We start from the raw sequence: 13,144 nt of genomic DNA, 5'->3' as shown, positions 1-13,144 counted from the left end.
AAACAAAGCCAGAAAATATGTTGAGTCATACAGATATTCTGTTTAATATGTCCTGAAACACAAACTTCAGCGAAGACCTACTTTAGTAAAGATGCATGGCAGCTTGTTTTAAATACTCTCAAAGTATTAGAAGGTACACAAATGTAACAAGTCTGAATATTAAAAATAGAAAACTAACGACCTTATTTAAATATAAAAATGAACAAAAAACAAATATGTAACACATAAACAAACCACTGATTACAGGCTCCTGACTTAGGATAGGCACATGCATAGATAATGTGGCTGGGTTAAACATGCAGGTTTTTTTTTACATTGGCATTTCCACATATATCACATTGCATTGCACTTTCAGTTTTATTCATCAGTCATTAACGTTTGTCACTATTTAAGGTTAAATTTTAACTTAACTGCTGCAATCAAAGAATTTTCATTGCTTTTTTAGCTCACCTGGCCCACAAGGCCAAGTGAGCTTTTCTCATCACTTGGCGTTCCTCGTCCTTTGTTCGTCTCCGTCGACATCGTTGTTAACTTTTACAAAAATCTTCTCCTCTGAAACTATTGAGTCAAATTTAACCAAACTTAGCCACAATCATTATTGGGGTATCTTTTTGAAAAAAAAATGTGTGCAGTGACCCAGCCAACCAATCAAGATGGCCGCCATGGCTAAAAATAGAACACATGGGGTAAAATGAAGATTATAACTCTGAAAATAAAGCATTTAGAACAAATCTGACAAAGGATTGAATTGGTATCTAGTCAATATCTATTTTCCCTGAAATTTTCAGATGATTTGGAGAAATGATTGTTGGGTTGCCTCCCCCTCAATTGGTAATTTGAAAAAAAATGCCTTTTTTGGTTATTATCTTGAATATTGTTATAAATAGAGATAAATTGTAAACAGCATAAATGTTCAGCAAAGTAAGATCTACAAATAAGTCAACATGACCAAAATGGTCAGTTGACCTCTGAAAGAGTAATTGCCCTTTATAGTAAATTTTTAACAATTTTCATTAATTTGGTAAATTGGTTTACAAAATACTTTCCTTTCTATCTAAAGGGCCAAGTTTATTATAGATAGAAAAATTGTAAGTAACAAGAATGTTCAGTCAAGTAAGATCTTCAAACACAATTTTGTCATGAATCCATCTGTGTCCTTCATAGACTAAGGTGAGCGACACAGGGTCTTTAGAGCCTCTAATTTATGTTTTAGATATGTATATTAGTAACACTCAGAAGTATTATGATAAGATTTCTCCATGCCAGACAAGAAAAGGCAAAGCTTTAATAGGTCCAGTTGAAGGTGAGTTTCATATTAATGAATATTGAAAAAAACATCTGAACGTAAGTACGTATATGTGGAATAATTGTCATTGGTACCAAACCCAGTTACGACATTGAACAAGTATTAAATAAGCTCTCTACGAGTTCAAGTTTGACATCATTATAAAGTTGACTTTTGACTGGTTTCTGCTGGTTTATAGTAGAAACGTGTTTAACTGGCCATGGACCTAAGAGCAAATTGATTTTAATTCCAATAAGTTAATTAATGAAAATATAAAATGTGTAAAAGATTTTCAAGGAGACAACAATGAGCTAAAGACCAATTTGCATAGATGTAAACTACTATTGGTTACTGTTTGGCCTTCAACAATAAGCAAAATCTATAAAATGTAGGAAGTTATGAAGACTTTGTGACATTATGTTAAGACTTTGTAATAACTTCACCATTGTTTTAAGGATAAAGCTTATTCAAGCACTTTTAAAAAATTTTTGTAGGAAGAATATTTAAAAAGTTTTCAAAAAGGACATCAGACCAGATTAAATCAAGTAAGTAATTCTTGACTTGTGTTAGTATTTTAATTTATAATGGTCTGATTAGTGCTGTTTTCTACTGCACAAGTATTTCTTTGGACATAATACAGTTTGGGTTCTACAGATAATTCTGAACCATCTTAAATATTTATCAATATGCTCCAGTAACATTGATAGTGCAAGATGTTAACTCTGCATAGTATATTATTTACTTTTTATATTTGTATCGATTTAGTATAAAACCAGATAGGTTCTTCATTTGTGTAAGTTGAAATTTGAAAATTCACCTCTTATTCCATTTTTTTCTCTTAAAAGATGATTTTAATATATTTTTTTAGCTTTTTGGCAGAAAAATGAAATAGCATTTTTGAAAATGTATTTAATTGTACTTAAGGCATCATGAATTATATATAATCATTGATAAAAAATCTGCACCAAAAAAATTAGAGGTGAGTGATTTCAGGCTTTCATGATCCTCTTGTTTCTGTAGATATCTTGTTTCAATATTTGTGAAAAATGTTTATGCCAACCTGGGGAGATATGATATAACAAAGAATACTAACAATTTAAGCAGTTTATTTATACACATTTTTTATACCCTATGCAACTTAAGTTACGAAAGGTAAAATGTTTTTGACTGGTCCATCTCTCTTTTTGTCTGTCGCCATCTGTAAACAAAAAAGCTTGGATGGGATTGTTATTGACAGAAATAAGAGGAAGGAAGCTTTTGTCACGAGGGGACTGGATAAAAATCATCGTCTGGATGCTGCCTTCATTTCTGGTGTGATTTTCTTCTTTACATAAATAAAGTGTTGGTTACCATAAAAGCTTCGATAGGATTGATTTTTAGATAAATCTGTAGAGGGGTATTTTTTGTTCAGGAGGGGGACTTTCTGCTTTATGCCTAGAACATGTAGAAAGCACATTTATTTTTTGTTGGTTGGATTTCCTATAAATTTCAATGAAGTGCTGGATATCGGTTAAGGTGGACCACTTTGTCAGGGGGGGGGGACTTGGATGAAAATCATAGATTTATATTTTGTTTGCCTAGTGACAATATAGGGATGTGGAGTATGTGATCCTGCTCACTTAACTTAAGTTCTTTTATAGATAACCAAGGTATAAAAAAAAGTTCTATGACATAATTCTAGGTAAAAAAGATAAGAAATCCTTTGATAGTGATGACAGATCTCCATTTAAAGCAAGAAAAGGTAGGTATTTTGATATTTTTTGTATTTAAAAATACTTATTGCTGTTGTTCTACACATCTACAAATTTCCTACTCAATTATGCATGTATCAGGCTTATTATGTTGCATGCCAGAAGCATTTCATCTTAACAAGTCACTTCTAACATCTTATAATTAATTACTTTATAGAAAAAAGAAGTGTATATTCCTTTACAAGTGAGGAATTTTCTCCATTAAAAGCTAGGAAAGTTAGGAAATCCTTTACAAGTGAGGACAGTTCTCCATTGAAAGCTAGGAAAGCTAGGAAATCCTTTACTAGTGAGGACAATTCTCCATTAAAAGCTAGGAAATCCTTTACAAGTGAGGATAGTTCTCCATTAAAAGCTAGGAAATCCCTTACAAGTGAAGATAGTTCTCCATTAAAAGCTAGGAAATCCTTTACAACTGAGGACAGTTCTCCATTAATTGCTAGGACATCCTTTACAAGCAAGGACAGTTCTCCATTAAAAGCAATAAAAGGTGAGTGATAATATGTTATATTTTACCTGTCGACATAGTTGCTGAACTGGTAACTGTCAGTCTGTCAGTCCAAAAGACTTTGTTGTTTAATTTTTGTCAAAGTTTTCATGGCTTTTATGAAAAGAAATAATTTTATTTTTGATGTGGAGCTTTGTAAAGGTGAGGTTTTTTTTGGATACAATTGCTTTCAAGCAATCTGTAGACTTATACTTATATAAAAACAAACAAAGGGATTGAACTAAAACAACTTTCCTATAATATTCTTTTCATAATCTTCATGTTTGATAATTCCATTGACTTATATGTGTTTTTTTAACAACACGAAAAATCAGAATTAAGCAGTATTTATGTTGAATGTTTTTATAAATTTAGAAACACGTCAGAGGGAATCCCAGTTTTGATAAAATACGAGAGTTCTCTAAATTCCGATAAATCTATTTTTGTCATATAAGAAATGAAGTGGAGTTTTTCTTATATGTTACTGTTATGAAACTGATATTTAAGATCATTGTAATTCCATAAAGAAATAGAGAACCATCTAGGTCGTTTAGTTAACATTTAATATACGACCTTGCTCAAAGGTTTGTTTTGGTAATTATGCGCATGCGTATAGATTTCTTGACTTCAAGGGGTTTTAGCTCTGGATTCCCCACTCAATTAATTTATAACTCATGGGATCTTTTCTATGAATGTCTGCTATTGAGGATTATTGTTGTTGCATTTCTTTAAATCATATGAATCATTTAAAAAAAATGAATGTAGTCATCATCATAGAACATCAGGCAAAATGGAGTCTTCCATATTATCGTTTCGAGTTGTCTCACTTCCTTAAATGTTGAATCAAACGACATGTCCAGTATTAGCTCGTTCTGTCAATAAATGTTGTATTTTATTTAAAACGATCGCAATTTGAACCAATAAATGTGTACGGAAAGGAGTCATGATCACTGACTCACAGAAAATTAAATATTTAAAGAGTTAGGAATGGGGTTCCTCCTAGAACTAATGTAGGAAAATAGGTGATAAGATACGAAGTGGAATATACTTTCTCTCACTCTGAGTCTTAGTGACTGCTGTGGAAAGTAAACTTGGAATTGATAGTACAAAAATAAAACACAATAGGCCTAATTTCATTGTTCTTACAGGATACAACATATAAATATTAACATTTTAAGTAATTTAAGAAACAGTTTATGCAGACACACTTATTGATACAATCAAGGTTTAACAATAAACTATGACATAATTGTAGGTAGTAGAGATAAGAAATCCTTTGATAGTGATGACAGATCTCCATTAAAAGCTAGGAAATCCTTAAATAGCAAAGACAGTTCTCCATATAAAGCAAGAAATGGTAGGTATTTTCTATATTTTGTATGTTGATATATTTTTTCTTTTCTAGACATAACTGTGTAGTAAGCTGACTTAAAAAAGAACACACAAGTTTCTTCGTAACACTTACTTCTAACACTTTACAATTAATTTCTTTATAGGAAAAAGAAGTGTGGATAATTCTTCATTAAAAGCTAGGAAATCCTTTACAAATGAAGATAGTTTTCCATTAAAAGCTAGGAAATCCCTTACAAGTGAAGATAGTTCTCCATTAAAAGCTAGGAAATCCCTTACAAGTGAAGATAGTTCTCCATTAAAAGCTAGGAAATCCCTTACAAGTGAAGATAGTTCTCCATTAAAAGCAATAAAAGGTGAGTGATAATATAAATATGTTATATACCTATTACCATTAAAAAGAGGAAGCTAACATAGGGGACAATGAAAGTTAATACCATTACTTTAACCATTCAAAATCCTGAAATTTAGTTTTTGATCCAGATAGTCATTTGAGCTTATGCCATCACTTGCTATAATCCTCATGAATTATTTCAAGAATCTTCTGTTCTGAAATTAATTTTGGAATTTTGGATCCTTAAATGCTCTTCAACTTTGTATTTATTCGGCTTTTTAACTATTTTGATCTGAGCGTCACTGATGAGTCTTATGTAGACGAAACGCGCGTCTGGCGTATAAAATTATAATCCTGGTACTTTTGATAACTATCAAATACTTCAAAATAACTTAAAGTGAATGTTCCTTAGGGTATATAGTTTATAAATTTTAATTGATGATTTGATTCATCAACAAATCTTGATGCTGTTGCTAAGAAAAAGAACATAGTTTAGTGGTTTTTGTGAAATTGGTGTCTTTTTAATAGAATTATGCCATTTTCAATTAATATTTTTTAGTGCGTCTTTTCATGTTGTAATGTTATACTATTGTTAATAAGGTTAGGGTAAAGGTTGGCATCTGTTAAAACATTCAAACCTGTTGCATTTATTATATGCACCTGTCCTGAGTCAAGAGGCTGTTGTTTAGTGGTTGTCGTTTGTTGGTGAAATTAAGGAATAATAGTACTGTGGTTGAAGAGTTGCCACAGTCAATTGTCGATTTGACAGTTGCAAATCCAGTTTTACTGCAACGCGTAAGGGAGCCAGTAAAACGGTTATTTGAGACAGTCAAATCAAAATTTATGGTGGCAACTCTTCAACTTCAGTACTGTTATTCTGATTCTAAAGCATTATAAAAAGAAATAATACGATGGCTTTTATCCAATGAAAAAATAAATGTTACATAAAAATTGCATTAGAATGGTAAATTGACCTCTTCAGGAGTTATTCACCTGGAAAGACAATTTTTTTGTAGGAAGTATTTTTTTCAAAAATCATCTTCTCTGAAGCTACTAGACCAATATGAACTGAACTGTACTTGAATTTTCCTTAGGGTATCTTGTTTGTATAAATATTATCCAGGGATTTGATCCTTCATCAATGAAGTCTGATGTTGTAAAAGTAGAACATAGGGGTTAATTGCAGTTTTTGACTAATATCTCAAAGACAAAAGCTGTTAGAGTAAAACTCAAGTTGCTGTTGTTAAAGTAATTATCAGGTTAAGATCTATAGGCCTTGTAATTTTCAGACATATCCAACAACCCATTGTCAGGTTACTGTTCCGAAATAGTTATTTTTTTAGGGAATTTCATTGTTTTTGGTTATTATCTTCAATTTTTTTTGAGATATATAGAGATAAAATGTTACAGCAAAAAATGTTCAGCAAAGTAAGATCTACACATGAGTCAAATGAGTGAATTTGAAATGAGATATTAAACTGTATGCAATTAAAATAGGAGGAACAATTTATTTGCTTATATTTTAAGATTCTGTGGATTTATTGATTTTCGTGGGATACCAATTTTTGTGGATTACGTGGGTGTAGGTGAACCACAAATTTGAATACTCAACGAAGTAGGAATTTTATATAGGTTTGTTTCAACACATGATAAAAACCATGAAATCAAATATACTAGAAAGCACAATTTTTCCACAATCCAAGAAAACTGGTATCCACGAAAATAAATGAATTCACAGTAAGACAGCTTACATGTTCCTATATCCTTTTTTATTTATTTTAATTGAAGTAAATGAAAAATATTTCCTCAGGTATGCCCATCTCCTTAGTTATAAAGGCAAAAGAAATGAAAGCTGAAATTATAGAGTATCTGCAGAATTATAAGCCATTTAAATCATTGCCAAAAGTTGGAGATAGCCTGTTTAACCATTATGTTGACAACACTAGATGCATATCTGAGGAAGTGAGAGATGAATTAACTTCATATCTTAGCTTGACATATAAAGACATTTTCAATCTATCTGTCAGTTCTGACATTCCATCTATGATGCACAACACTATATCATTCATAAACATCATTCAGGAAACAAAGGTACAACTTTTATGAGAGAAAACAATATTTTTTTTTACTTTCTGTTACATAAGGAATAACAGTACTGTAGTTGAAGAGTTGCCACCGTCAATTGTTACATAGTAGACAGTAAAACAGAGATTTGCGACCCGATGAATGATTTTTTTCAGTGGTTTATTTATGTTAGCTGAAATATTTTTGTAATAGGCCTAGGTAACTATAGCTAAGATGATAGACTTAGTGCCTCATGTTCAATAATATTCATGTAATTACAGTAGCCCATCCAGAATTATTCAAAATGTTACAACTTACATGAACATCAGTGTAAAGGTTAAACTTAATGATATACATTTTCCGTTTTTACAGGAAAACAAAGTTATTTCCTCTTAGATTTTATTCTAAAAAAAAATCCCAATTTGATGTTTAAGGGACCCATTTGAAAACACCTAGAATCATCCCTGGTGGAATAACCTTGGTTTTCTCCTTTTTCATTTACATTGTTATTGTATTTAACCTTTTAATTTTCCAGATTTAAATAATCCAATAGATGTTTGCCCAAATTTAGAAAGGACCAGTGAAACTACTGGAGAATATGAAAGGATTGGTAAAAATACTAAAAAGGGTAAATAATCTAAAGTTTTTACAACTTTATATCAGTCCAAAGATTGTTTGTTCACAGTTTGTCTTTTAAATCTTATTTACAGTCTGAACTGCAACTTGTATACTTTTGAAGATTTGACTGATAAAAGAATTTTATTCAGATTTTGAAAAGGATGATAACAGTTTGTGAAAAGAAGTTTTATCTTTATAATGCACATTTAAAATAGTTTTAATTGTATTAATTCCATACAAATATTTCAGGGAAGGTTAGAATGAATTAATTTTTTTTTTAAATCCTTATTTTCATTTCAGATGCAATTACAGGACTTATTAATCATTCATCGACAAAAGATAAAAAATCCGAAATAGGTGAGAAATCATTTAGTATAAAATAATAGTTGGTTAAAACCTCACATTCCCCTCGTATAATTTAGTATACATTTAATAGTTCTTTAAAACTCCACCTTTCCCCAACTTTTCAGCCTCATATATTTTTATTTTTATTTTTCTGTCATTGACCTTATATTATATATATACATTCACTACTAGCTATTGATATATTGTTGATTCATGCTGATATTTAACCTCTTGAAAGCAAAGATGGTTATGATATAGCCCTAGATGCTTTTAAAATAAAAAAAAAAAAACCAACACATTTCTCTTTATATTTGAGATGTTACTTTTACTTCTGAGCTTTTTTGGAAATTTATTATTGTTAAATGTACTTGCAATATTATTATTATTGAAACATATACATTTTGAACTTACCAAATGAATGAAATATAATAAGAGGCATTCTGACATTTATTAAAATTATGCACAATAGATCGAAAGATAGGAGTAAAAGAAACAAAAAGATATGCAAATCCTCATTTGAAAAAAATAATATATTTTATTACAAACTTATTGTTATTTTACCCTATATTGAATATAAATCAAAGTCAGAAGTATTTTCTTTTCATGTGAGTTATTAAGAAAGTGTTATTTTTAGCTCACCTGGCCCGAAGGGCAAAGTGAGCTTTTCTCATCACTTGGTGTCCGTCGTCATTAACTTTTACAGAAATCTTCTCCTCTGAAACTGCTTGGCCAAATTTAAACAAACATTGCCAAATTCATTATTAGGGTATCTAGTTTCTAGTTTAAAAATTGTGTCCAGTGACCCAGTCAACCAACCAAGATGGCCGCCATGGCTAAAAAAAGAACATAGGGGTAAATTCAGAGATAAACGGTAAACAGCAACAATGTTCAGCAAAGTAAGATTTACAAATAAGTCAACATGACCGAAATTGTCAGTTGACCCCTTAAGGAGTGATTGCCCTTTATAGACAATTTTTTACCATTTTTCGTAAATCTTAGTAATCTTTTACAAAAATCTTCTCCTCTGAAACAACTGGGCCAAACTAAACCGAACTTGGCTACAACTATCATTGGGGTATTTAGTTTAAAAATTGAGTGGCGTGACCTGGCCAACAAACCAAGATGGCAACCACAGCTAAAAATAGAACATAGGGGTAAAATGCAGTTTTTGGCTTATAACTCAAAAACCAAAGCATTAAGAGCCACTTGACATGAAATAAAATTGTTTATCAGGTCAAAATCTATCTGCCCTGAAATTTTCAGATGAATGGGACAACCTGTTGTTGGGTTGCTGCCCCTGAATTGGTCATTTTAAGGAAATTTTGCTGTTCTTAGTTATTATCTTGAATATTATTATAGATAGAGATAAACTGTAAACAGCAATAGGAGGTATTGTCCTTTATAGTAAATTTTTAACAATTTTTCGTAAATCTTAATCTTTTACAAAAATCTTCTCCTCTGATACAACCTAGCCAAATTAAACCAAACTTGGCCACAATCATCATTTGGGTATTGAGTTGTAAAAATGTGTGGCGTGACCCAGTCAAACAATTAAGATGGCCTCCACAGCTAAAAATAGAACATAGGGGTAAAATTCAGTTTTTGGCTCATAACTCAAAAACCAAAGCATTTAAAGCAAATCTGACAGAAGTAGAATTGTTTATCAGGTCAAAATCTATCTGCCCGGCAATTTTCAGATGAATTGGACAACCTGTTGTTGGGTTGCTGCCCCTGAACTGGTAATTTTAAGGAAATTTTGCTGTTATTGGTTATTATCTTGAATATTATTATAGATAGAGATAAACTTTAAAATACAATAAATGCTGTCAAAGTAAGATCTATGAATAAGTCAATATGACTGAAATTGTCAGTTGACCTCTTTAGGAGTTATTGCCCTTTATAGTCAAGTTTTAACCATTTTTTTGTAAATCTTAGTAAACTTTTACAAAAATCTTCTCCTCTGAAACTACTGGGCCAAGTTAATTATAGATAGAGATAATTGTAAGCAGCTAGAATGTTCAGTAAATTAAGATGTACAAACACATCACCATCACCAAAACACAATTTTGTCATGAATCCATCTGCGTCCTTTGTTTAATATTCACACAGACCAAGGTGAGCGACACAAGCTCTTTAGAGCCTCTAGTTTTAAAAGCAATGTATTTGCATAATAATAGTCTTTTTAGATAGTAAAATAAGTTGATGTTTTGTAGGCAGAAAAAGATCAGGAAATAAGAAAATATATACAGCAGAATCCAAGAAGTGTACAGTAAGACTGACTGATATTGGTACTATTAAAAACTTGAAAACATATGTAAACAAGACAGAGAAAAAAAGAAAAAGAAGAAGATATGTGTAAAGAACTTGTAAAAAAAATTGTTAAATGTTAAAGGGGCACTAGCTGTCAAATTCATGTTCACCGATTTTACTTAATTTCTAGTAGTTGATTTATAATAATGAATAATGTTAACATTTATCCAACCTATTAAAAGTCTACAATAAATATTAAGAGGACACGGTATAAAATTACATAGCTTCATTTCGTGTGTTCTCAGTCTAGACCGCCATCTAATTAATTATTGAGTTGACCTCTAAAGTCATTCAATGATCATATAAGCGATGTAAACATAAATATAGATATAAATAGATCAAGCAAATTCATGCTCTTGGATTATTCTAGGTCTAGTTAATTTTATATTATACTGTGGATTTGTTTATTTTCGTGGGTACCAATTTTTCGTGGATTGAGGAAAACTTACATGTTCGTGGATATTTAATTTCGTGGTTTTGGAGAAATCTGCATACAAGCCAATAGAAAATTTGGTATTCGTTGAACATTTAATTTCGTGGTTCGTCTGTTCCCACGAAATCCACGAAAATTGATATCCAACGAATAATAATGAATCCACAGTAGATGAAAAATTAATGTTTATCATCGGTTTTTTTTCTGTGGATCAAATCAGTCAATCAATTGATTTACCTTTGTTTCACTTTCAATGTTGATATTCTTTTCCTTTAAATAATTTTACACATTCAATTCATGTGTTATCCATTTCAAGCTAAGGAGTTAAATTGAAGATCACATTAATACAAATTCAATGAGGTTGAATTATTCACTTGCAAGTGAATAATTCATTATCAATGATTTTAGCTTATTTTGACAGAACTAAATCATACTGGCTGCTAAATGCTAAAAGTGAATTATTATTTCACAATTTGTATTTCATTAGTGATCGAGCCAAAAAAAAATATATAATTGTTTTTTTTATATATCTTGTAGCTAGTGCCCCTTTAAGATTTAAATAAGTTCGTCTGATATGAAAAAACAAATTCAGGATACTTTGTGTCATATTTCAAATAAGTTGAATGTATATCTACTTATGATAAAACTATGGTATTGCAAAATGTTGTAAATTTTTTTTTGTCTTATTGATGAAAATCGATAATAGGAAAAGTAAAAAAAGCCTGTGAAGTAAGAATATAAGTAAATATATTAATATATAACAAAATCCCTTCAAGAAAATATTGTGACCTTTAGTTTAGTCATGCAGTTCTATGACAGCAGAACTTTTTTATGTTATGCAACTTTACCATAAGTTTGACCAAATACAAAGCAAATGCAAAGCAAACAATAAAAATCAGGAAAGAGAACACATGGATGTATATTAGTTCTGTTTGACTTGAATTTACATTATTATTTATCTAAAGTTTTTTCAATTTTTCAATAGATAGACTAAGTGTAAATGTTTGTTATGTCTGCAAATTTTCAATATTATTTTTTCATGGAGTAAATGAGTCTGCATTGCAAACAAAAGAGTGTATTACACAGTTCTTTCCATTAAGTTCATATTTATTCATTTATGCACAAAAAAAATCATAATTATGAGTACTGTTTTTTCACTGTGTATTGTATACACCCCTATAACATGTATATAGTATAAGAAGCTTGAGAAAAAAGTTTCCATGTGTATAACAGGGACATATCCGAAAAGTTACAACTTCATAAGTTCAAATTCAGTAAAGTTTTGCTTGAGTCTGATTTTTTTAGCAAGAACTTAATATATATAAAGAAAATTCAAGTCAAAGATGACCTTGATTTTTGCAATGATATATATATATAATACTTTTACTTAATCATTCTCTTGGATAGCAAACTTGTCAAATTTTCAAATTGAATAAAAAAACAAACAAATACTTGTGTTTAATGATCTTCATACTGTTAGCGTTCAGCCAGGATGAAGAGATTATGCCCAAAATTGTCTCTTTATTGGATTGAATCAAAGAGTTTTTATCTTTAATATGAGAAAAGTAGGAAAGTTATAGATACACTGAAAGAGATTGAACCTTATAGTTATTTTTAGTTACAGTGAGGATAATGATATAATAAAGACTATCTTGTGACTTTAATATTTTATTGTTGTTGTTTGTTTATATAAAAAATGTATTAAGTTTCTGTGAATAGGTATAGTTTCTTTATTTATTCCATGTTCTGTTACATTATCAGTTTTTTTGTGGACCTTCAGAATTGGTGGATAATCTTTTGCAACATAAATGTCAAAATATTCACGCATCATGCATCTTTAACTTTTTTTTTCTTTACCTATAATATGAACCATAATGTATATAGATATAATCCTTTTACTTCATCATTCCGCTTGGATATACAAGTTGTTTAATTATTGAATTGAATAAAAGACAAATACTTGTGTTTAATGATCTTCATACTGTAAGCGTTCAGCCAGGATGAAGAGATTATGCTCATAATTGTCTCTTTATTGGATTGAATGAAAGAGTAAGTTTTTACGTGTCCAAGTCATTATAATGTTAGAGTACAGCTAGGATGAGCAATAAATGCTACAGTGTTAAATTTAAAAACAAAATTGATTAAGAAATATATATTTTAACATCTGAAA

The 13,144-nt window shown here is 30.2% G+C and overlaps 1 protein-coding gene across 1 annotated transcript; it reads left to right on the top strand.

Annotated features, from left to right (window-relative positions):
- Positions 1-24: 24 nt before the first annotated feature.
- Positions 25-12,804, top strand: LOC134681410 (neurofilament heavy polypeptide-like). Its single transcript, XM_063541024.1, has 9 exons — positions 25-133; positions 1,214-1,303; positions 1,780-1,830; positions 2,967-3,030; positions 4,780-4,877; positions 5,017-5,226; positions 7,804-7,896; positions 8,187-8,243; positions 10,445-12,804. Exons 2-9 carry the CDS (start codon positions 1,216-1,218, stop codon positions 10,588-10,590), a joined length of 807 nt encoding a protein of 268 aa, XP_063397094.1. The 5' UTR covers positions 25-133; positions 1,214-1,215; the 3' UTR covers positions 10,591-12,804.
- The last annotated feature ends 340 nt before the right edge of the window (positions 12,805-13,144 follow it).

This window comes from Mytilus trossulus, chromosome 8 (assembly GCF_036588685.1).
Source record: "Mytilus trossulus isolate FHL-02 chromosome 8, PNRI_Mtr1.1.1.hap1, whole genome shotgun sequence".
NCBI lineage: Eukaryota > Metazoa > Mollusca > Bivalvia > Mytilida > Mytilidae > Mytilus > Mytilus trossulus.
The sequence above is the reverse complement of the archived record's forward strand: the minus strand, read 5'-3'. Positions and strand labels throughout refer to the sequence as shown.

What these genes read in the sequence shown, in the direction of transcription:
- LOC134681410 (XM_063541024.1), top strand. Translation starts at nt 1,216, where the DNA reads ATGTATATTAGTAACACTCAGAAGTATTATGATAAGATTTCTCCATGC. An exon ending in TTTAAAGCAAGAAAAGGTAG is followed by an intron (nt 3,031 to 4,779) that starts GTATTTTGATAT and finishes AATTGTAGGTAG; the next exon opens with TAGAGATAAGAAATCCTTTG. An exon ending in TCCATATAAAGCAAGAAATG is followed by an intron (nt 4,878 to 5,016) that starts GTAGGTATTTTC and finishes ATTTCTTTATAG; the next exon opens with GAAAAAGAAGTGTGGATAAT.